At 52.3% G+C, this 24,083-nt stretch overlaps 1 protein-coding gene across 1 annotated transcript; it reads right to left on the reverse strand.

The window, feature by feature from the left end:
• Nucleotides 1-346: 346 nt before the first annotated feature.
• Nucleotides 347-23,609, reverse strand: LOC122548263 (calsenilin-like). The gene is made up of 8 exons (XM_043686795.2): nt 23,522-23,609; nt 10,155-10,279; nt 7,982-8,051; nt 6,354-6,424; nt 5,398-5,505; nt 4,134-4,238; nt 1,108-1,170; nt 347-394 (listed from the first exon to the last, which is right to left on the reverse strand). Exons 1-8 carry the CDS (start codon nt 23,607-23,609, stop codon nt 347-349), a joined length of 678 nt encoding a protein of 225 aa, XP_043542730.1.
• Nucleotides 23,610-24,083: the final 474 nt, after the last annotated feature.

The raw sequence follows: 24,083 nt of genomic DNA on the forward strand, positions 1-24,083 counted from the left end.
GTTTTACCAGGGACCTTCTCTCACACACACATACATCCCATCTTCCCTGGCCCTCCCTCCCTTGTTTTGGCCCCCCTCCCCCCAGGTCCGTGTGGCCCGTGTACCCTCGTTCCGGAATGGGTCAAGCTTTGCCAGTCCATGAGGATGCCCCTGGGATCGCCCGTCCCTGCCACTCTTTCCATCTCGGACCTTCCCTCGGTCGGGATCAACCCGGTGAAGTTTGCATTTTTTTTGTTGCGGGGGGAGAGGCGGCAGAGCGATCGAATCCTGCGTTCAGTCTCCACCGCCTCTCCCCCCCGCCCCCTCACCAGCTTCCTCCCTCTCCGGCGTGGGATCGGACTGTGCGCTAGATGACGTTCTCAAAGAGCTGCATCGAGTGCATAATGTTCTCGTCCTGAAAGGCAAAAGGCAGACGGGTAAACGGCACCGAGTACCGGGAACTGGTGGGGGGAGAGGTTGGCACATCCGTCTGTCTTCAGCACCCACCCTCTTGAGTGTTGCCCCCCCCCCCCCAAGCCTTGGCGTCAATTTTAATTGGCACTTGTTGACCTCCCCCCAAGGGGGCATCACAACAAGTCACACGCCAGACTGAACAAATCTAAACTGAAAGGTTGGCGCGGGCTCAGAGGATGGCGGTGCCAGGCTTGGCTAACGAGTGAGAGGAATTCACCCCGAGTGGGCACGATAGAAGTGGGCAGGCAGACGGCAGAGGGAGGGAAGGTGCTTGGGATCCGGGAATCCTGCGTCGCTCTCCTTCTCGGCAAGAGCAAGGTCGGACCGGTGTGTTCCCAAATCAGGAAGGGGTCTAGTGGGCCGGGCGAGGGGGCCATGCCACCCTTCGAGCAGGGAGGGCAAGGAATGAATAGGGAGTGGGATATCAGGGAACCATTGAGCGATCATTGGAAAACCACACTTGGATAAACGTTCGCAACTGAAGGCAATAAACGTAGGCCTTTGGGGGAAAGGGCAGTTGGGGATTTGCTGGAGGCTTTAAAGGAGTGAGCACGGATGCAGAGGGCTGAATGGCCTCCTCCAGCACCACCTCAGGAATGCCGGAAGCGAAACGCGGACAGAATGGCCTCATCCCGAATGGGAAATATCACCAACCTTCATGCAGTTCCGCAGGAATTCATCGATTGTCACAATGCCATCTTGATTCTCGTCCATTTTCTGGGGGTGGGGGAGGGGGGGGGTGGGGGGAAGTGGAGGAGGGAAGTGACAGTCAGTCTCCACATGGCATGCAGCGTTTCAGAAAAGCCCACAGCGTCTTGTTCCCTTCAGAAGGCAACGCGCTCATGTACCAGCAGAGGGAGTCTACCCAGAATGGTGCCAGAGTGCAACCACTGAACAGGTTCTCGGAGTTACTACTGAGCAATGTTTCCCACTTCATCATACTCTCACACTCACACACACTCACACTCTCCCTCACACACACTCACTCACACTCTCCCTCACCCACACTCACTCACACCATTCCCCACCCCCCACACTCACACTCTCCCTCACACACACTCACTCACACTCACACACTCACACCGTTCCGCCACCCCCCCACACACACACTCACACTCTCCCTCACACACACTCACTCACACCATTCCCCCACCCCCCCACACACACACTCACACTCTCCCTCACACACACTCACTCACACCATTCCCCCACCCCCCCACACACACACTCACACTCTCCCTCACATACACTCACACCATTCCCCCCCACACACACTCACACTCTCCCTCACACACTCACTCACACACACACACACTCACACCGTTCCCCCCCACACACACACACTCACACACACACTCACACCGTTCCCCCATCTCCCCCACACACACTCACACTCTCCCTCACACACACTCACACACACACCGTGCCCCCACCCTACACACACACACACTCACACTGTTCCCCCACCCCCCCACACACACACACACACTCACCCACACACACTCACACCGTTCCCCCACCCCCTCCCCACACACACACTCACACTCTCCCTCACACACACTCACACCATTCCCCCACCCCCTCCCCACACACACACTCACACTCTCCCTCACACACACTCACTCACACACACTCACACTGTTCCCCCACCCCCCACACACACACTCACACTGTCCCTCACACACACTCACTCACACACACACACCGTTCCCCCACCGCACACACATACACTCTCACACTCACACACTCACAGACATACACATACACACTCACACTGTTCCCCCACCCCCACACACGCGTACACTCTCACACGCACACAAACACACACACTCCCACTCTCACACACATACATACACACACAATTGCACACACTCACAGACACATACTCATATTCTCACAACCACACTCACAGACACACACACACTTACATGCACACGCTCACACTCTCACACACACACACACTCTCACACACAATCGCACTCACAGACACACACACAGTCGCACACACTCACAGACACACACTCATATTCTCACACCCACACACACAGACACACATACACTCTCACACGCACACACTCTCACTCACACTCTCACACACACACAAACACACACACACGCACTCACATTCACACACACCACTCACAGACACCCACACACACACACGCTCACACACTCACAGACACTCACACACACTCACTCACACACACACTCACAGATACACACATACCCACACACACACACTCTCACACACACACATACATATACCCAGACACACACACACTCAGACACACTCACACAAACACACACTCACAGACACACACACACATACTCACATTCACACACACCACTCACAGACACCCACACACACTCATACTCACACACCCACACACACTCACACACTCTCACACACCTCACTCATTCACACTCACACACACAGACACCCACACGCTCACATTCACAGCCACACTCACATTCAATCACACCAACAGACACCCACACACACTCACACGCACACTCAGGCACACACACACTCACAGACATCCACACACACTCACACATGCACAGACACTATCAACATCCTGGGGGTTACCGTCTCCAACAAGAGAGAATCTAACCATCGCCCCCTTGACGTTCAATGGCGTTACCATCACTGAATCCCCCCCCGACACCCACTATCAACATCCTGGGGGTTACCGTCTCCAACAAGGGAGAATCTAACCATCGCCCCCTTGACATTCAATGGTGTTACCATCACTGAATCCCCCCACTATCGACATCCTGGGGGTTACCGTCTCCAACAAGAGAGAATCTAACCATCGCCCCCTTGACGTTCAATGGTGTTACCATCATTGAAATCCCCCCCCCTCCCCCCCCAGCCCCCCTTCCCCCCCACCCCCCTCCCCACTATCAACATCCTGGGGGTTACCATTGACCAGAAACTGAACTGGACCAGCCCCATATAAACACAGCGGCTACAAGAGCAGGTCAGAGGCTGGGAATCCTGCAGCGAGTAACTCCCCTCCTGACTCCCCCCAAAGCTTGTCCCCACCATCGACAAGGCCCAAGTCAGGAGGGGGTGAGGGAATACTCCCCACTTGCCCTGGATGCGGGGCGGGGGGGCAGCTCCAACAACACTCGAGAAACTCGACACCATCCAGGGACAAAGCAGCCCCCCGCTCGATTGTCCCCACCCCCACAAACCCCCACTCCCCCCACCCCCCCCGACGCTCAGTAACAGCAGTGGGTACCATCTACAAGACGCACTGCAGCAACATCCCCCAGGCTCCTCAGACACCACCTTCCAAACCCCACGGACACTCCCATCGGGAAGGACAAGGGGCAGCAGGTACATGGGAACACCACCCCCTGCAAGTTCCCCTCCGAGCCCCTCACCGTCCGCGACTCGGAAATATAGCGTTCCTTCAGTGTCGCTGGGTCAGAATCCCGGGACTCCCTCCCTGAGGGCTCTGTGTGGGGGGGGGCGGGTCCCTACACCACACGCGGTGCAAGATGGTGGCTCACCCTCACCTTCACAAGGGAGCGATTGGGGGGAACAGGGGGCAGTAAATGCTGGGGTCCAGCCAGCGACACCCACTATCTCCTGAATGAATCTATAAAATCCTTTAGCACTTGTGTGGGCACAATAAACAGGGGGGCAAGTTTTTCCAAACCTCTGATACCTGGAAGAAACTTTCTACATGTTCCATGGGTACATCTTGGTGGAGAATGGGGTACGTGTACCTTCCCATCATGTCGTAGATGGACCGAACGATCGCCAGCATTTCCTGTCGGGAGAGCTGTTATTCTAGTGACGTTATCCCAGGGGTTGGCACGTCACAAAGCATTGGAATTCACACACCGTCTGTTTAAAATGCCGGTTAACTCGGTTTTACTGGCTTAACTACCACCGCTCGCGGTCATCCCAGTGCCCGATAACCTGCTGGATTGGCTTTCCACGCAGGTTACTAGTCAGACATTAACCAGCGATCGAGCACTCATCACCAAGATCAGTGGGCAGCCCCAATGTGAAATTGTGCTCCCTAATTCTTACCTCGAGGGCTGGGGGGAGCACCGTTAATCTTCCCAGCTTGTCTCAGACCCCCTCCCTCCCCTCAGTATCTTATATGTCTCAATTAGACCACCATTTTTTGAAAAATGACGTTAGTCCGAAGAACTATGTCCAATTCCAGTTGAACCATATCCCTCCAAACCCTTCCTATTCATATGCCCATCCAGATGCCTTTTAAATGCTGTCATTGTACCAGCCTCCACCACTTCCTCTGGCAGCTCATTCCATACCCGTACCACCCTCTGTGTGAAAAAGTTGCCCCTTAGGTCCCTTTTATATCTTTCCCCTCTCACCCTAAACCTATGTCCCTCTAGTTCTGGACTCCCCCACCCCAGGGAAAAGACCTTGTCTATTTACCCTATCCATGCCCCCTCATGGTTTTGTAAACCTCTATAAGGTCACCCCACAGCTCCAAGGGAAAACAGCCCCGGCCTATTCAGCCTCTCCCTGTAGCTCAAACCCTCCAACATCCTTGTCAATCTTTTCTGGTTCCTTTCAAGTTGCACACCATCCTTCCCACAGCCGGGAGACCAGAACTGAACGCGGTATTCCCCAAAACCAGTCTCCTGTACAGCCGCAAGGTGACATCCAACGCTCAATGCTCTGACCAATAAAGGAAAGCATACCAAACGCCTTCTTCACTATCCTATCTACCTGCGACTCCACTCTCAAGGAGCTATGAACCTGCACTCCACGGTCTCTTTGCTCAGTTCCTGCCACCCCAAATCTGGAATCGGGCTGGGAAACTGGTCTTTTCTCACGTGAAACGGTTTATTTGCGGAACGTCCCCGCGACAAGCGCAGAGCTCCCGACCCGGGCCTAGTTTCGCTCAGAAGCATGACGGCTGAGGGGAGCTCTTTGCAGCTCAAGGATACCTCCTTGGTGATGTAGCCATCTTTGTTGATGTCGTACAGATTGAACGCCCAGTTGAGTTTCTCGTGAATGGAGCCCCGCAGCAGCACCGATAGGCCCACCACGAAGTCCTGAGGAGGAGAGCACAGCATGAGCAGAGGGAGGAGGGGTGGGGAGGGACATCCCGAAAACACCCACGCTCCAAGTTCCTGTATCCGGATTCTTCTCTGACTCTCCCCCCGCACCACCTCGCCCAGTTCCATTCGCCGAGGAGAGGGGAGAGAGAGAGAGAGAGAGAGATGGCCGATTGAGAAAATGGCGGAGGTGACTGGGTCGGAGGTGGGGGTGCAAGCCGAAAAACGAGGGCTGCAGGGTTGGACTTAGAATGTCGTTTTTTTCCACCCGTCGGGGTTGAATGTCGCGTCCAACTCCGGCTCCCAGTTCCGCCTTTCCATCCTTCTCCTCGAGACCACCCGAGGTTTCGGCTGCGGAGAATTCACAGGCTCCCCTCCCTCCTCCGACTTCCACTCTCTGGGTGAAGACATTTCTCCTCATCTCAGTCCGAACTTTACACCGTGAACCCCCCCACCCCCCCCCCCCCCCCCCCCCCCCCCGGGTTCTGGACTCTCCCCCCAACCCCGGGTGACGGGAAACATCCTTTACCCTGTCTGCTCCCTGTTGGAATTCCGCAGGTTTCTATGACACCCCCCCTCCTCCCCAATTCTTCCTGGTGAATGAGATCCTCACCCCGACCTGATCTCTCTCTCTCTCTCTCTACGCGTCAGGGATCAGTCAGATTGGGTTCGTTGATAAAGCATTGAGGTTCCAAGGCGTGGGATTGGGTTAGACAAGTCCTGGAGAGGGATGGAGCCAGACAGAGATTGGCGCAAAGGTTTGAGGGTGTTGGCCCTCCTCCCCTCCCCTCACCGCCCCCCCCCACCCCCGCCCCCAGGCCCCCCCCGCCCCCCCAGCTCCTCACCTCGAAACGGATCGCCCCGTGTCTATCAGAATCGAAGGCGTTGAACAGGAAATGCGCGTACATTGTAACATCTACGGCAAAGAATAGAATCCGTTACCTTCCCGCCAAAGATTACCCAAGTTGCGGACGGAGAGGGGCTCGGAGGGGAACTTGCAGGGGGGGTGGTGTTCCCCATGTACCTGCTGCCCCTTGTCCTTCCCGATGGAAGTGGCCGTGGGGTTTGGAAGGTGCTGTCTGAGAGCCTGGGGAGTTGCTGCAGTGCGTCTTGTAGATGGTACCCACTGCTGCTACTGAGCGTCGGGGGATGGAGGGAGTGGGGGTTTGTGGGGGTGGGGACAATCGAGTGGGGGCTGCTCTGTCCCTGGATGGTGTCGAGCTTTTCGAGTGTTGTTGGAGCTGCCCCTCCCCCCATTCAGGGCAAGTGGGGAGTATTCCCTCACACCCTCCTGACTTGGGCCTTGTCGATGGTGGGGAGAGGCTTTGGGGGGGGTCAGGAGGGGAGTTACTCGCTGCAGGATTCCCAGCCTCTGAGCTTCTCTTGTAGCCGCTGTGTTTATATTGGGGCTGGTCCAGTTCAGTTTCTGGTCAATGGTAACCCCCAGGATGTTGATAGTGGGGGGGAATTCAGTGATGGTAACGCCATTGAACATCAAGGGGGCTATGGTAGATTCTCTCTTGTTGGAGACGGTAACCCCAGGATGTCGATAGTGGGGGATTCAGTGATGGTAACACCATTGAATGTCAAGGGGGCGATGGTTAGATTCTCCCTTGTTGGAGATGGTAACCCCCAGGATGTTGATAGTGGGGGAGGGATTCAGTGATGGTAACACCATTGAACGTCAAGAGGATGATAGTTAGATTCTCTCTTGTCACTTGATGACATAGCCTGGCATTTGTGTGGCACAACCGTTATTGTCACTGGTCAGTCCAAGCCTGGATATTGCCCAGATCTTGTTCTATTTGAGCACAGGCCCCTCCCGTACCTGAGGAGTCGCAGGAGTCGCGAATGGTGCTGATCACTGCGCAATCATCGACGGACATCCCCACGTCTGACCTTGTGACGGAGGGAAGGTCATTGAGGAAGATGGTTGGGCCTACGACCCTACCCCGAGGGAGTCCAGCAGAGATGTCCTGGAGCTGAGCTGACTGGAGATGACGTGCGGTGCGGAGAGATAGCATAAAATAGGGGGGTTGCCTTTTCTCCAGGAGATTCAGGCGCAGACGGTGTACGTGAATAACCGAATGGGACAGGACGGAGAGGGACAGCTCTTCAGAAAGCAATGCAGGAGGGTGCACGATGAGAGTACAAGAGCAGGGAGGCGACGTTGACCTGCTTGTTAGCGCCCCCAGCTGGAGTATGGTGTGGGCGCCAGATGACAGGAGAGATGGGCACACCCTGGAGAGAGAGTGTAAAAGAGGACTGAATGATCGGGGGGGGAAAAGGCTGGGGATTGGGCCCTATCCTGGGAATGTTAAGAGGACCAAAGCATACGGGATTGGCCGCTGAGCTTGTGCAGGCCTTCCCCCGAGAACAGGCCGGAGAGCGGGCTGGCGATGGAGACCAGGGACAGGGAGACCGGGCACCCCCGGGCGGCCATGTTGCTCCCACCGTCGGTTTGACCTCTTACCTCCCTGTGGAAAGAACTGGGAGTAAATGGTCTTGAAGGTTATCTCGTCCACCATCCCGCTGGGACACTCCTGCGGAGGCAGAAGTCGGGGTTAGATTCTCGGAACCTTCCGGAAACGCAACTGCGACGTGAGGTGACGTCAGCTGTGATGCGAGCGCCCTGCCAGCAAACCCAACTCTCCGACCAGAACCCTCAACCACCAAAAGAAAACCACAATCTGTCTGCGCCGGCCTCTGACGGGTGGCCCGGGTGGTGTTAATCCAGAACCCAGATTGTGTTCTCAGGGTTTGAATCTTGCATTTGGGCTGAAATTGTATTTAAAAATCTGGAAGGAAGTGTCCAATGACGGCAATTGACACAAAACATCCATCTGGTTTCAGTCTGGCCTACACGTGACTCCAGACCCATGTAATGAAGATGTTTTGGGTGGATGTACCTTTAAGAGAGTCAAACGCTAGCAGAACTACCTGACATCACCAAGTGTTCTGAACACGATACAACTGAACCTTTTGGTCCAGCAACTAGTGTAGCTGGTTGCCTGGACACAAAAACAAATTCAAATTCGGCCAATCAGTTTAAATTATACCCCAGAAGGTACCAATCTCCAATCAAGTTTGAATTTAGTTTCTTAACAACATTAAAAACCAATCACACAATCCGATGCTTTAGAGGTATAAGACTGGGAAAGCGTGAACAGTTGAGGGAGAACTGCCAAGCCACACTGCCCGAAACATAGCTCTCTTAAAGGTACCTTTAGCACTCAATGAACTGAGAAACAGAAATCCCTAAGAAGAAAACAACAGAGAAAGACACAAAGGGGAGATTTGACAACTGCTTGGTTTTGAAATTTGTATTTCTCGTAAATCTTACTTGGGGGGGGGATTTATCGGACTAGTTTTATAGAAGGGAAATTAAAAGATAGGTTGGAGGAAGGAGTTGTAAACAGCTGTTAGTTAGTTCTTCTCTGTTATACTTTCAGAAATAAAATTGTTATTTTTTTACCTCAGCAAGTTCGTCAGCCTCTCGAATTTTCACAGATTACCGCATGGGATAAATCTTTTCTGTGTTGCTAGCTTAAATTAAGCAGGAGGAGGTTTACCCTGTGTCATAACACCTATGTGCGGTTAACTCTTAAGGTGCCCTCTCTGGGAGCAATTAGGGACTGGCAATACAGAGCCAGTGATAAAAGAATCATTTTTGATTGCTCTCTGCTGGAGTGGTGGGGGACAATGTTGAATCACCCTCTCAAATTTGTTCCTAATCTCCGTCATTATAGAGTCATAGCGACGTACAGCATGGAAACAGACCCTTCGGTCCAACCCGTCCATGCCGACCCAGATATCCCAACCCAATCTAGTCCCACCTGCCAGCACCCGGCCCATATCCCTCCAAACCCTTCCTATTCATATACCCATCCAAATGCCTCTTAAATGTTGCAATTGTACCAGCCTCCACCACTTCCTCTGGCAGCTCATTCCACACACGTACCACCCTCTGTGTGAAAAGCTGCCCCTTAGGTCTCTTTTATATCTTTCCCCTCTCACCCTAAACCTATGCCCCTCTAGTTCTGGACTCCCCCACCCCAGGGAAAAGACCTTGTCTATTTACCCTATCCGTGCCCCTCATAATTTTGTAAACCTCTATAAGGTCACCCCCTCAGCCTCCGACACTCCAGGGAAAACAGCCCCAGCCTGTTCAGCCTCTCCCTGTAGCTCAAACCCTCCAACCCTGGCAACATCCTTGTAAATCTTTTCTGAACCCTTTCAAGTTTCACAACATCTTTCCGATAGGAAGGAGACCAGAATTGCACGCAATATTCCAACAGTGGCCTAACCAATGTCCTGTACAGCCGCAATATGACCTCCCAACTCCTGTACTCAATACTCTGACCAATAAAGGAAAGCATACCAAACGCCTTCTTCACTATCCTATCTACCTGCGACTCCACTTTCAAGGAGCTATGAACCTGCCCTCCAAGGTCTCTTTGTTCAGCAACACTCCCTAGGACCTTACCATTAAGTCCTGCTAAGATTTGCTTTCCCAAAATGCCGCACCTTGCATTGATGGAACTTCTCTCGTTTTAACGCCTTCCCTCCCCGTCCCCCGGGGATCCTATCTTACCACCGGGGCGCACGCACACAGCTCAGATCGATCGTACGGCCATCTCACGTACGTTTTTGAACCCCCGGTAGAGAAACTGTAGTTCCTTCTTTGAGAATTTGGTCTGTGCCTGGAGGGCGGCGAGTCCTTCGGGCTGGTGTCTCCCTGAGGAGAGCTCATCGTCCAGTTCGGTGCTGTCTGTGGGGACAGAGGGGTGAGTCTCGCTCTGCCCACACCCCCCCCCCCCGGGTTGCTGCTTTAGCCCCACCCGCCCCAACCAGCCAGCGGTTCAATCCGGGAGCACCGCGCACCACTCCTTCCCAGTTCCCGTCGGCAGTTAGAGCTGTGTTCCAGCTCAGCCCAGCTCTTTTCCCACCCGACTGAAAATGCTGGAGAAATTCCAAGTGCATAGTAAGGGACCGAGGAGAGAGAGAGAGAGAGAGAGAGAGAGAGAGAGAGAGAGAGAGAGAGAGATGTGCTTCATGATAATCTGTCCCCTCATGTTCCTCCCTCTCAAGTGTGTGAGATTTGTGCCAAACCTCATCTTCCACCTCTCTGCCCACCCTTCTGACCACAATCCATCATTTACAGCCACACAGCATGGCATCAACTCCTCCCCACCGACCAGATATGCCTAAACTAGAACTGGTCTCATTTACAGTCAGAGAGATGTACAGCACAGAAAACGTTCGGTCCAACCCGTCCATGCTGACCCAGATAACCCAACCCAATCTAGTCCCACCTGCCAGCACCCGGCCCATCTCCCTCCAAACCCTTCCTGTTCATATACCCATCCAAATGCCTCTTAAATGTTGCAATTGTACCAGCCTCCACCACTTCCTCTGGCAGCTCATTCCATACACGTACCACCCTCTGTGTGAAAAAGTTGCCCCTTAGGTCTCTTTTATATCTTTCCCCTTTCACCCTAAACCTTTGCCCCTCTAGTTCTGGACTCCCCCACCCCCGGGAAAAGACCTTGTCTATTTATCCTATCCGTGCCCCTTCATGATTTTATAAATCTCTATAAAAGTCACCCCTCAGCCTCCGACACTCCAGGGAAACAGCCCCAGCCTTATCAGCCTCTCCCTATAGCTCAAACCCTCCAACCCTGGCAACATCCTTGTAAATCTTTTCTGAACCCTTTCAAGTTTCACAACATCTTTCCGATAGGAAGGAGACCTGAATTGCACACAATATTCCAACAGCGGCCTAACCAATGTCCTGTACAGCCACAACATGACCTCCCATCTCCTGTACTCAATACTCTGACCAATAAAGGAAAGCATACCAAACGCCTTCTTCACTATCCTATCTACCTGCGACTCCACTTTCAAGGAGCTATGAACCTGCACTCCAAGGTCTCTTTGTTCAGCAACACTCCCTAGGACCCTACCATTAAGTGTATAATTGTATTTGCTTTCCTAAAATGCAGCACCTCGCATTTATCTGAATTAAACTCCATCTGCCACTTCTCAGCCCATTGGCCCATCTCATCAAGATCCTGTTGTAGTCTGAGGTAACCCTCTTCGCTGTCCACTACACCTCCGATTTTGGTGTCCTCTGCAAACTGATGGGCAATTGCAGAATTGTCGACATCTCTTTCTCTCTCTCTCTCTCCTTCTCTCTCCTTTCTCTCTCCCTCCCTCTCTTCTGTCTCTTTCTCTCTCTCTCCTGTCTCTCTCTCTCCCCCTCCCGTCTCTCTCTTTCCAGTGCGTCTCTCTCTCTCTCTCTCATGTCTGTCTGTCTCTCTCTTCCCCCCCCTCCTGTCTCTCTCTCCAGTGCATCCCTCTCTCTCTCTCTCATGTCTGTCTGTCTCTCTCTCTCACCCCCTCTCTCCTGTCTCTCTCTCCAGTGCATCCCTCTCTCTCTCTCTCTTTCTCCAGACCTGACGGTGTTTCTCCAGCCCTCTGTACTTTTCCTTGAGTCTGTGGTGAGCCCAATCCCTTGCTGGAGATATAATCCCTTTCGATGGGGAGCACTGTGTTTTGATCTCCTGGACTGACAGGACCAGGAATCTCCCCACAAACCTCTGGAAGGGGGACAGGACAAGGGGAAATCAAAACACAGCATGTCAGGCAGTTTTAGTGGAGAGAGAGGGGGGCGAGAGTGAGAGAGAAAGAGAGTGAGTGAGAGAGTGGGAATGAGAGCGTGAGAGTGAGAGAGAGGGAGAGAGCGAGAGAGAGAGAGTGAGAGTGAGAGTGGGAGTGGGAGTGAGAGTGGGAGTGAGAGTGAGAGTGGGAGTGGGAGTGAGAGTGGGAGTGAGAGTGGGAGTGAGAGTGGGAGTGAGAGTGGGAGTGAGAGTGGGAGTGAGAGTGGGAGTGGGAGTGAGAGAGAGTGGGAGTGAGAGTGAGAGAGAGAGAGTGTGAGAGAGTGACAGTGAGAAAGAGTGAGAGTGAGAGTGAGAGTGAGTGAGAGAGAGTGTGTGAGAGAGTGAGAGTGAGAGAGTGAGAGAGAGTGAGAGTGTGAGAGAGAGTGAGAAAGTGAGAGAGTGACAGAGAGAGTGAGTGAGAGTGAGAGAGAGAGAGAGAAAGAGTAGGAGTGAGAGAGAGTGGGAGTGAGAGTGAGAGAGTGGGAGTGAGAGTGAGAGACAGAGTGAGAGTGAGAGAGTGGGAGTGAGAGTGAGAGACAGAGTGAGAGAGAGAGAGTGAGAGTGAGAGAGTGAGAGTAAGAGTGAGAGAGAGTGAGAGAGTGAGAGAGAGAGACTGGGAGTGGGAGTGGGAGTGGGAATGAGAGTGAGAGAGAGTGAGAGAGTGCGAGTAAGAGTGAGAGAGAGAGTGAGAGTGAGAGTGAGAGAGATTAGATTAGATTACTTACAGTGTGGAAACAGGCCCTTCGGCCCAACAAGTCCACACCGACTCGCCAAAGCGCAACCCACCCATGCCCCTACATTTACTCCTTACCTAACACTACGGGCAATTTAGCATGGCCAATTCACCTGACACTGCACATCTTTGGATGGTGGGAGGAAACCGGAGCACCCGGAGGAAACCCACGCAGACACGGGGAGAACGTGCAAACTCCACACAGTCAGTCGCCTGAGGCGGGAATTGAACCTGGTCTCTGGCACTGTGAGGCAGCAGTGCTAACCACTGTGCCACCGTGCCGCCGTACCTCTCTCACTCTCACGCTCTCATTCCCACTCTCTCACTCACTCTCTTTCTCTCTCACTCTCGCCCCCCCCTCTCTCCACTAAAATTGCCTGACATGCTGTGTTTTGATTTCCCCTTGTCCTGTCCCCCTTCCAGAGGTTTGTGGGGAGATTCCTGGTCCTGTCAGTGAGAGTGAGAGAGACAGTGGGACTGAGAGTGAGAGGGAGAGTGTGAGAGAGAGTGAGAGTGAGAGAGCGAGAGAGTGAGAGTGAGAGAGAGAGTGTGAGAGAGTGGGAGTGAGATTAAGAGTGAGAGAGAGTGAGAGAGAGAGACTGGGAGTGGGAGTGAGAGTGGGAGTGGGAATGAGAGTGAGAGAGAGTGAGAGAGAGAGTGAGAGAGAGAGTGAGAGTGAGAGTGAGTGAGAGTGAGAGTGAGAGAGAGAGTGAGAGTGAGAGAAAGAGTGAGACAGAGTGGGACTGAGAGAGAGAGTGAGAGTGTGAGAGAGAGTGAGAGTGAGTGAGAGAGTGAGAGTGAGAGAGAGAGTGTGAGAGAGAGTGGGAGTGAGAGTGAGAGAAAGAGTGAGAGAGATTGAGAGAGTGAGAGAGAGAGTGGGAGTGAGAGAGAGAGTGGGAGTGAGAGAGAGAGCAGAGTTCCCGTTTTTGGTTGGACAATGCTTCTTCAGCGTTGATATAACCAGTCGAGTGAGGTTTTAAAATCAGAAGGGGGATCCTAAAGGGAAAAATAATAATATTGATACAGATCTCGAGTCTGCACTCACTCGCAGGATTGGATAGCTAAAGAAATTCACTCCTCTGAGTTCAGAAGGTGCTGTCGGAGGATTTTTGGTGTATTTCTGCAGAACACTGCTGACCGGGCATCTATGCCAGTCACAGTGGGCAGTTTTTTGCCCCCGGTGGCATCGAGGTTCTTGAGCGTTGTCGGTGCAGCCCCCACCTACCCCCAAAATTCCATCCCGCACGCCTGACTTGCCAATGGTGGGACAGGCTTTGGGGAGTCAGGAGGGGCTGGGTTCCTCGCTGCAGGATTCCCAATCTCTGACCCTGCTCAGGACAGGGTTAAGATCCTGACAGCATATAGAGAGAGAGATAGAGAGAGAGAGAGATAGAGAAAGAGAGAGACAGGAGAGAGAGAGAGAGAGAGAGAGATAGAAATAGAGATAGAGAGAGAGAGGGAGAGATAGAGAGACAGAGAGATAGAGAGTGAGATAGATCGAGAGAGAGAGACAGGGAGAGATAGAGAGACAGAGAGAGAGAGAGAGAGAGAGAGAGAGAGGGAGAGAGAGAGCATGCTGGCCAACAGAAGACAGAGAGAGAATTGGGTACAAAGTAGTCTTTGAGTCTGAGATTTTCCTGCGAACTCAGACATTTCTATTTGTGTCCTGTGTTGTCACCCAGAATAGAACGCAGACCACAAGAGATATCTCAACCACCAGCATGGTCGATAACCACGGCTGGAAATACCTCTCAGGCCTGAGCTCTCTGAATGACGTATTCAGTTGGCAGGGAAGCAGAGTGCCAGGTGCACAGTGGGCATCTGACACTCCCCAACAATAGCCAGACCCACCTTGGGCATGAGAGCGCCTGGGCACTTGCCCGTGAGCAACAGAGGGTTCAGGAGAGTGAGAAAATGCTGCTGTGTGTGTGTGTCTCAGTGTGTGTGTGTGTGTGTGTCTGAATGTGTGTGTCTGTCTGTGTGTCTGTGTCTCTGTGTGCATGAGTGTGTATGTGTGTGTGTGTGTCTGTGTGTGCGTGTGTATCTCAGCGTATGTGCATGTCAGTGAGTGGGGGGATATACCCCATTGAGAGAGAGTGATTGGGGAGATATACCCCATTGAGAGTCAGTGAGTGGGGGAAATACCCCATGGAGAGTCAGTGAGTGGGGATACACCCCATTGAGAGTCAGTGATTGGGGGGGACATACCCCATTGAGAGATTGTGAGGGGGGATATACCCCATTGACAGTGAGTGGGGCCTAAACCCCATTCACAGCCAGCGAGTGGGGAACATATCCCATAAGAGTCAGTGAGTGGGGGAAATACAAAATGGAGAGTCAGTGAGTGAGGGGGACATACCCCATTGAGAGAGAGTGAGGGGGGGATATACCCCATTGACAGTGAGTGGGGCCTAAACCCCATTCACAGCCAGCGAGTGGGGAACATATCCCATAAGAGTCAGTGAGTGGGGGGATTTATCCCATTGAGTGACAGTGAGTGGGGGGATATACCCCATTGAGTGTTAGTGAGTGGGGGATATACACCAGTGAGAGTCAGTGAGTGGGGGGATACACCCCACTGAGAGTCAGTGAGTGGGGGGATATACCTCATTGAGAGTCAGTGGGTGGGGGGATATACTCCATTGAGAGTTAGTGAGTGGGGGGATACACCCCACTGAGAGTCAGTGAGTGGGGGGATATACCCCATTGAGAGTCAGTGGGTGGGGGAATATACTCCATTGAGAGTCAGTGAGTGGGGGGATATACCCCATTGAGAGTTAGTGAGTGGGGGGATATACCCCATTGACATGCAGAGGGTAGGGAACAGTCCCCATTGACAGTCAGTGAGTGGGGGGATATACCCCATTGAGAGTTAGTGAGTGGGGGGATATACCCCATTGACATGCAGAGGATAGGGAACAGTCCCCATTGACAGTCAGTGAGTGGGGGGACATCTCCCATTGAGTGTCAGTGAGTGGGGGGACATCTCCCATTGAGTGTCAGTGAGTGGGGGATATACCCCATTGAGTGTCAGTGAGTGGGGGGGATATACCCCATTGAGAGTCAGTGAGTGGGGGGACATCTCCCATTGAGTGTCAGTGAGTGGGGGATATACCCCATTGAGTGTCAGTGAGTGGGGGGGATATACCCCATTGAGAGTCAGTGAGTGGGGGGACATCTCCCATTGAGTGTCAGTGAGTGGGGGATATACCCCATTGAGTGTCAGTGAGTGGGGGGATATACCCCATTGAGAGTCAGTGAGTGGGGGGATATACCCCATTGAGTGTCAGTGAGTGGGGGACATCTCCCATCGTGTGTCAGTGAGTTGGGGGTGACACCCTATTGAGTGTCAGTAAGTGTGGGGTGATATCCCATCCAGTGTCAGTGAGTGAGGGGATATACCCTATTGTGTGTCAGTGAGTGGGGGGATACACCCCATTGAGTGTCTATGAGTGGGGGGATACACCCCATTGAGAGACAGTGAATGGGGGGATGTACTTCATTGAGTGACAGTGAGTGGGGTGATATACCTCATTGAGAGTCAGTGAGTGGGGGGATAAGCCCCATTGAGAGACAATGAGTGGTATATATACCCCATTGAGTATCAGTGAGTGGGGGGATATACCCCATTGAGTGTCAGTGAATGGGGGATATACCCCATTGAGAGTCAGTGAGTGGGGGGATATACCCCATTGAGTGTTAGTGAGTGGGGAGATATACCCCATTGAGAGTCAGTGAGTGGGGGACATATCCCATTGAGTGTCAGTGAGTGGGTTTTTTTTACCCCATTGAGTATCAGTGAGTGGGGGGATATACCCCATTGAGAATCAGTGAGTGGTTGGTATACCCCATTGAGAGTCAGTGAGTGGGAGGATATACCCCATTGAGTCTCAGTGAGTCGGGGGATATACCCCATTGAGAGTAAGTAAGTGGGGGGATATACCCCATTGAGAGACTGTGAGTGGGGGATGTACCCCATTGAGAGTCAGTGAGGGGGGGATATACCCCATTGAGTGTTATTGAGTGGGGGGTATATACCCCATTGAGTATTAGTGAGTGGGGGATATACCCCATTGAGAATCAGTGAATGGGGGGATATACCCTATTGAGAGTCTGTGAGTGGGGGACGTACCCCATTGAGAGTTAATGAGTGGGGGGAATCATCCGGTTGAGAGACAGTGAAGGAGGGGATATACCCCATTGAGAGTCAGTGAGTGGGGGGATATAACCCATTGAGAGTCAGTGAGTGGGGGGATATAACCCATTGAGAGTCAGTGAGTGGGGGGATATACCCCATTGAGTGTTAGTGAGTGGGGGATATACCCTATTGAGTATGAATGAGTGGAGGATATACCCCTTTGAGAGTCATTGAGTGGGAGATATACATCATTGACAGACTGTGAGTGGGGGACATACCTCATTGAGAGTCAGAGAGTGGGGGGATATACCCCATTGAGAGTCAATGAGTTGTGGATATACCCAATTGAGAGTCAGTGAGTGGGAGAATATGCCCCATTGAGAGACTGTGAGTGGGGGATGTACCCGATTGAGAGTCAGTGATGGGGGAGGTATACCCCATTGAGAGACTGTGAGTGGGGGGATATACGCCATTGGGTGTTACTGAGTGGGGGATATACCCCATTGAGAGTCAATGAGTGGTGGGATATACCCCATTGAGAGTCAGTTAGTGGGGGATATACCCCACTGAGAATCAGTGAATGAGTGGATATACCCTGTTGAGAGTCAGTGAGTGATGGACATACCCCATTGGGAGTTAATGAGTGAGGGGGAATATACCCAATTGAGAGATAGTGAATGGGGGATGTACCCCATTGAGAGTCAGTGATTGGGGGGATATAACCATTGACAGTCAGTTAGTGGGGGCAATATACCCCATTGAGTGTTAGTGAGTGGGAGATATAACCCATTGAGTGTCAGTGAATGGGGGATGTACCCCATTGAGAGTCAGTGAGTGGGGGATATAACCCATTGAGAGATAGTGATTGAGGGATGTACCCCATTGAGAGTCAGTGAGTGGGGGATATATCCCATTGAGAGACAGTGAATGGGGGATGTACCCCATTGAAAGTCAGTGAATGGGGGGATATACACCATTGAGAGAGTGAGAGTGGGGGATGTACCCCACTGAGAGTTAATGAGTGGGGGGAATATACCCGGTTGAGAGACAGTGAGGGAGGTGATATACCCCATTGAGAATCAGTGAGTGGGGGAATATACCCCATTGAGAGTCAGAGAGTGGGGCATGTACCCCATTGAGAGTCAGTGAGTGGGGGCGATATACCCCAATGGGTGTTAGTGAATGGGGGAGAAACACCAGTGAGAGTCAATGAATGGTGGGGTTGACCCCATTGAGTGTCAGCAAGTGGGGGAATATACCCCATTGGATGTTAGTGAGTGGGGTATATACACCAGTGAGAGTCAGTGAGTGGGGGATATACTCCATTGAGAATCAGTGAGTTGGGGATGTACCCTATTGAGAGTCAGTGAGTGGGAGGATATGCCCCATTGAGAGACTGTGAGTGGGAGGATATGCCCCATTGAGAGACTGTGAGTGGGGGATGTACCCGATTGAGAGTCATTGATGGAGGAGGTATACCTCATTGAGAGACTGTGAGTGGGGGGATATACGCCATTGGGCGTTACTGAGTGGGGGATATACCCCATTGAGAGTCAATAAGTGGTGGGATATACCCCATTGAGTGTCATTTAGTGGAGGGTATACCCCATTGAGAATCAGTGAATGGGGGGATATACCCTGTTGAGAGTCAGTGAGTGGGGGACATAACCCATTGGGAGTTAATGAGTTGTGGGGGGGGATATACCCCATTGAGAGTCAGTGAGTGGTGGGATAAAGCCCACTGATTGTCAGTGAGTGGGGTGATATACCCCATTGAGAGTCAGTCAGTGGTTGGTATACCCCATTGAGAGTCAGTGAGTGGGAGGATATACACCATTGAGAGACTGTGAGTGGGGGGATATACATCATTGAGAGTCAGTGAGTGGGGGGATATACCCTACTGAGTCTCAGTGAGTCGGGAGATATACCCCATTGAGAGTAAGTGAGTGGGAGGATATGCCCCATTGAGAGACTGAGTGTGGGATGTACCCCATTGAGAGTCATTGAGTGGGAGATATACATCACTGAGAGACTGTGAGTGGGGGATATACTCATTGAGAGTCAGTGAGGGGGGGGGGATATACCCTATTGAGTGTTAGTGAGTGGGGGGACTATACCCCATTGAGTATTAGTGAGTGGAGGATATACCCCATTGAGAGTCATTGAGTGGGGGATATACATCATTGAGAGACTGTGAGTGGGGGATATACCTAATTGAAAGTCATTGAGTGGGGGGATATACCCCATTGAGAGTCAGTGAGTGGGAGAATATGCCCCATTGAGAGTCAGTCAGTGGGAGGATATACCCCATTGAGTGTCAGTGAGTGGGGGGATATACATAATTGAGAGACTGTGTGGGGGATATACCTCATTGAGTCTCAGTGAGTCGGCGGATATACCCCATTGAGAGTAAGTGAGTGGGAGGATATGCCCCATTGAGAGACTGTGAGTGGGGGATGTACCCAATTGAGAGTCAGTGAGGGGGGGGGGATATACCCAATTGAGTGTTAGTGAGTGGGGGGATATACCCCATTGAGAGTTATTGAGTGGGGGATATACATCATTGAGAGACTGTGAGTAGCGGATATACCTCATTGAGAGTCAGTGAGTGGGGGGATATACCCTATTGAGAGTCAGTGAGTGGGGGATATACCTCATTGAGAGAATGTGAGTGGGGGACGTACCCGATTGAGAGTCAGTGATGGGGGAGGTATACCTCATTGAGAGACTGTGAGTGGGGGGATATACGCCATTGGGTGTTACTGAGTGGGGGATATACCCCCTTGAGAGTCAATGAGTGGTGGAGTATACCCCATTGAGTGTCAGTTAGTGGGGGATATACCCCACTGAGAATCAGTGAATGGGGGGATATACCCTGTTGAGAGTCAGTGAGTGGTGGACGTACCCCATTGGGAGTTAATGAGTTGGGGGGAATATACCCAATTGAGAGACAGTGAATGGGGGATGTACCCCAATGAGAGTCAGTGAGTGGTGGGATATACCCCATTGAGAGTCAGTGAGTGGGGGCAATATACCTCATTTGAGTGTTAGTGAGTGGGAGATATAACCCATTGAGAGACAGTGAATGGGGGATGTACCCCATTGAGAGTCAGTGAGTGGGGGATATAGCCCACTGAGAGTCAGTGAGTGGGGGGATATACACCATTGAGAGACTGTGAGTGGGGGATATACCCCATTGAGAGTCAGTGATGGGGGAGGTATACCTCATTGAGAGTCAGTGAGTGGAGTGATACACTCCATTGTGTTTTAGTGAGTGGGGGATATATACCAATGAGAGTCAATGAGTGGTGGGATATACCCCATTGAGAATCAGTGAATGGGGGGATATACCCTGTTGAGAGTCAGTGAGTGGGGGACGTACCCCATTGAGAGTTAATGAGTGGGGGAAATATACCCGGTTGAGAGACAGTGAGGGAGGGGATATACCCCATTGAGAGTCAGTGAGTGGGGGAATATACCCCATTGAGAGTCAGTGAGTGGGTGATGTACCCCATTGAGAGACTGAGTGGGGATGTACCCCATTGAGAGTCAGTGAGTGGGGGCGATATACCCCATTGGGTGTTAGTGAGTGAGGTATATACACCATTGAGAGTCAATGAGTGGTGGGGTTGACCCCATTGAGAATCAGTGAGTTGGGGATGTACCCTATTGAGAGTCAGTGAGTGGGAGGATATGCCCCATTGAGAGTCAGTGAGTGGGGGATATACCCAATTTGAGAGTCAGTGAGTGGGGGATATACCTCATTGAGTGTTCGTGAGTGGGGTTTATACCCACTAAGTGTCAGTGACTGGGGGATATACTCCATTGAGAGTCAGTGGGTGGGGGGATATACACCATTGAGTGTCAGTGAGTGTGGGATTTCCTCCATTGAGTGTCAGTGAGTGGGGGGATATACTCCATTGAGAGTCAGTGAGTGAGGGTATATACCCCATTGAGTGTTAGTGAGTGGGGGGATATACTCCATTGAGAGTCAGTGAGTGAGGGTATATACCCCATTGAGTATCAGTTAGTGGGGGATATAGCCCACTGAGAGTCAGTGAATGGGGGGATATACACCATTGAGAGACTGTGAGTGAGGCACGTACTGCATTGGGAGTCAGTGAGTGGGGGACATACCACAATGAGTGTCTGTGAGTGGGGGATATACCCAATTGAGAGTCAGTGAGTGGGGAATATACCCCATTGAGTGTCAGTGAGTGGGGGGATATTCTCCATTGAGTATCAGTGAGTGGGGGGATATACCCAATTGAGAGTCAGTGAGTGGGGGGATATTCCCCATTGAGAGTCAGTGAGTGAGGGATATACCCCATTGAGAGTCAGTGAGTGGGGGGGGGATAGAACTCATTGAGAGTCAGTGAGTGGGGGATATACCCCATTGAGTGTCAGTGAGTGGGGGGATATACCCCATTGAGAGTCAATGAGTGGGGGATGTCCCCCATTGAGTGTTAGTGAGTGGGGGATATACCCCATTGAGTGTCAGTGAGTGGCGGGATATACCCCATTGAGAGTCAGTGAGTGGGGGATATACCCAATTGAGAGTCACTGAGTGGGGGGATATTCCCCATTGAGAGTCAGTGAGTGGGGGGATATTCCCCTTTGAGAGTCAGTGAGTGGCGGGATATACCCCATTGAGAGTCAGTGAGTGGGGGATATACCCAATTGAGAGTCACTGAGTGGGGGGATATTCCCCATTGAGTGTCAGTGAATGGGGGATATACCCCATTGAGAGTCAGTGAGTGGGGGATATACCCAATTGAGAGTCACTGAGTGGGGGGATATTCCCCATTGAGTGTCAGTGAATGGGGGATATACCCCATTGAGAGTCAGTGAGTGGGGGATATACCCCATTGAGAGTCAGTGAGTGGGGGGATATACCCCATTGAGAGTTAGTGAGTGTGGGGATATACCCCATTGAGAGTTAGTGAGTGGGGGGATATACCCCATTGAGAGTCAGTGAGTGGGGGATATACCCCACTGAGAGTTAGTGAATGGGGGGATATACCCCATTGAGAGTTAGTGAGTGGGGGGATATACCCCATTGAGAGTCAGTGAGTGGGGGATATACCCCATTGGGAGACAGTGAGTGGGGGATATACCCCATTGGGAGACAGTGAGTGGGGGGCTATACCCTATTGCCCAGTTGTTAGTTGGGTAATGTTTTGGGATCTTCGTCCCGACAGTGTTTGCTAGTTTGCATTTGCGTCGTTGCCCCTCCCAGGTTTTTTGGACAGACTCCTTGCCTCCCGACACGACTTTCACCCCCACACACTCCCCCGTCAACCCCCGCTTCCCCCCCCCCCACCCAAAACCACCCACCCTTCCCCCACTTTGACCCTGTCCCCTTGCTTCAAATCAACAGTTGCTGTGGTAATGCAAAATCCCCCTTCTGTGCCAGGCTGTTCCCAAACCTCAGATCGGAGAAATACAGAGGGAGAGACTGAGAGAAAGACAGAGAGAGAGAGAGAGAGAGAGAGAAAAAGAGACAGCGCCAGAGATAAGGAAAAGATTGAGAGGCAGAGAGAGGGATTAAGAACGAGAGAGTGACTGATCAAGAGTGTGTGTGCGTTTGTGTGTCTGAGAGAGAGAGAGAGAGAGAGACAGATAGACAGACAGAGACAGAGACAGAGAGAGAAAAGAGAGAGAGATAGAGAGAGAGATATAGAGCGGGGAGGCAGAGAGAGAGAGAGAGAGAGAGACACACACACAAACAGACAGAAAGGGTGAGAGAGGGACAGAGACAGAATGAGTGAGACAAAGGGAAAGAGAAAGATCGACTGACACAGAAAGTGTACGAGAGAGCGAGAAAGAAAGTGAGAGAGAGGTAAAGGCAGAGAGAGAGAGACACAGACACAAAGAGAGGGCAAGAGAGAGAGATAGGTGAGAGAGAGGGAGAGAAAGAGATAAACAGAGAGAGAGAGAGAGAGACTCAGAGAGAGAGGCAGAGAGACAGAAAGGGAGAGATTGAGAGTAACAGAGGCAGATAGAGAGAAAAAGAAAGAGAGAAGGGGGTGAGGGGGAGGAAGTGAAAGAGACAGAAAGAGAGAGTGAGAGTGAGAAAGAGAGAGGGGGGGGGTTAGAGAGAAAAAGAGAGAGAGAGAGAAAGAAAAAGAGAAAGAGAGAGACACAGAGAGAGAGAGAGACAGACAGGAGAGAGAGGGAGAGAGACAGAGAGAGAGAGAGACAGAGAGAGAGAGACACAGAGAGAGAGAGAGAGACAGAGAGAGAGAGAGAGACAGGAGAGAGAGAGACAGGAGAGAGAGAGAGGGAGAAAGAGAGACAGGAGAGAGAGAGAGAGAGAGAGAGAGCCAGACAGGAGAGAGAGAGAGAGAGAGAGAGACAGAGAGAGCCAGACAGGACTGCCATTGGGATCCCAGCAGTTTCCCCTTTGCCCGGCTGGTGCTGTCTCTCCCTCAGTGCCACCTCCCTCCTCCCTCCTCCCTCCTCCCGGTGCCTGTGTACCTTCCCTCGACATCGGCTCCAGGATGCCGAACTGTTTGAGCACTCCGATAAACAGCATGATCACCACAGCCACCGCGATCAACTCCATCGCCCCAGTGCAGGGGCTCCCTCTCGGAGCGGCGGGAGTTCCCTGCCTCGTGTTCCCCCGGGAAGAGCCTGGCGCGGGTGAGGACAGCAGCGTGCCGAGTCTTCCAGCTGTGGGAGGGAGCGAGGGAGCGAGGGAGGGAGGGAGGGAGCGAGGGAGTGTGGTTATAGATTGCTGAGCGTGTGCCGTTTGAGAGGATGTGTATTGATTTTCGTAATGGACCCAGAGCGACGCCAAGTGTACCGTCGTGCAGAGGTTTAGCTCAGCTCCTGGGGACTGCTCCCGCAGGCCGCAAACACACAGAAACCCTGCTCCCTTCAGGCACACACTGACTGTACCCACACTCCCTCCCCTGTGCTTTCGTATGCACTCAGCTGGCCCAGGCACTGGGGACTGTCTCACTGCAACCTGATCTCCCGCCTGACAAACAGGGCAGCTGACCCGGACGCTCAGCAACACAGGCATCTGCGCAGACAC

This window comes from Chiloscyllium plagiosum, unplaced genomic scaffold, assembly GCF_037043375.1.
Source record: "Chiloscyllium plagiosum isolate Xiang-an unplaced genomic scaffold, Cpla_swu_hap1 HiC_scaffold_48, whole genome shotgun sequence".
Classification (NCBI taxonomy): Eukaryota; Metazoa; Chordata; class Chondrichthyes; order Orectolobiformes; family Hemiscylliidae; genus Chiloscyllium; species Chiloscyllium plagiosum.

What these genes read in the sequence shown, in the direction of transcription:
- LOC122548263 (XM_043686795.2), bottom strand. Translation starts at nt 23,609, where the DNA reads ATGGAGTTGATCGCGGTGGCTGTGGTGATCATGCTGTTTATCGGAGTG. An exon ending in ATGGCTACATCACCAAGGAG is followed by an intron (nt 4,239 to 5,397) that starts GTATCCTTGAGC and finishes CTCTCCCGACAG; the next exon opens with GAAATGCTGGCGATCGTTCG. An exon ending in ATGTAGAAAGTTTCTTCCAG is followed by an intron (nt 1,171 to 4,133) that starts GTATCAGAGGTT and finishes CCCCACCCCCAG; the next exon opens with AAAATGGACGAGAATCAAGA.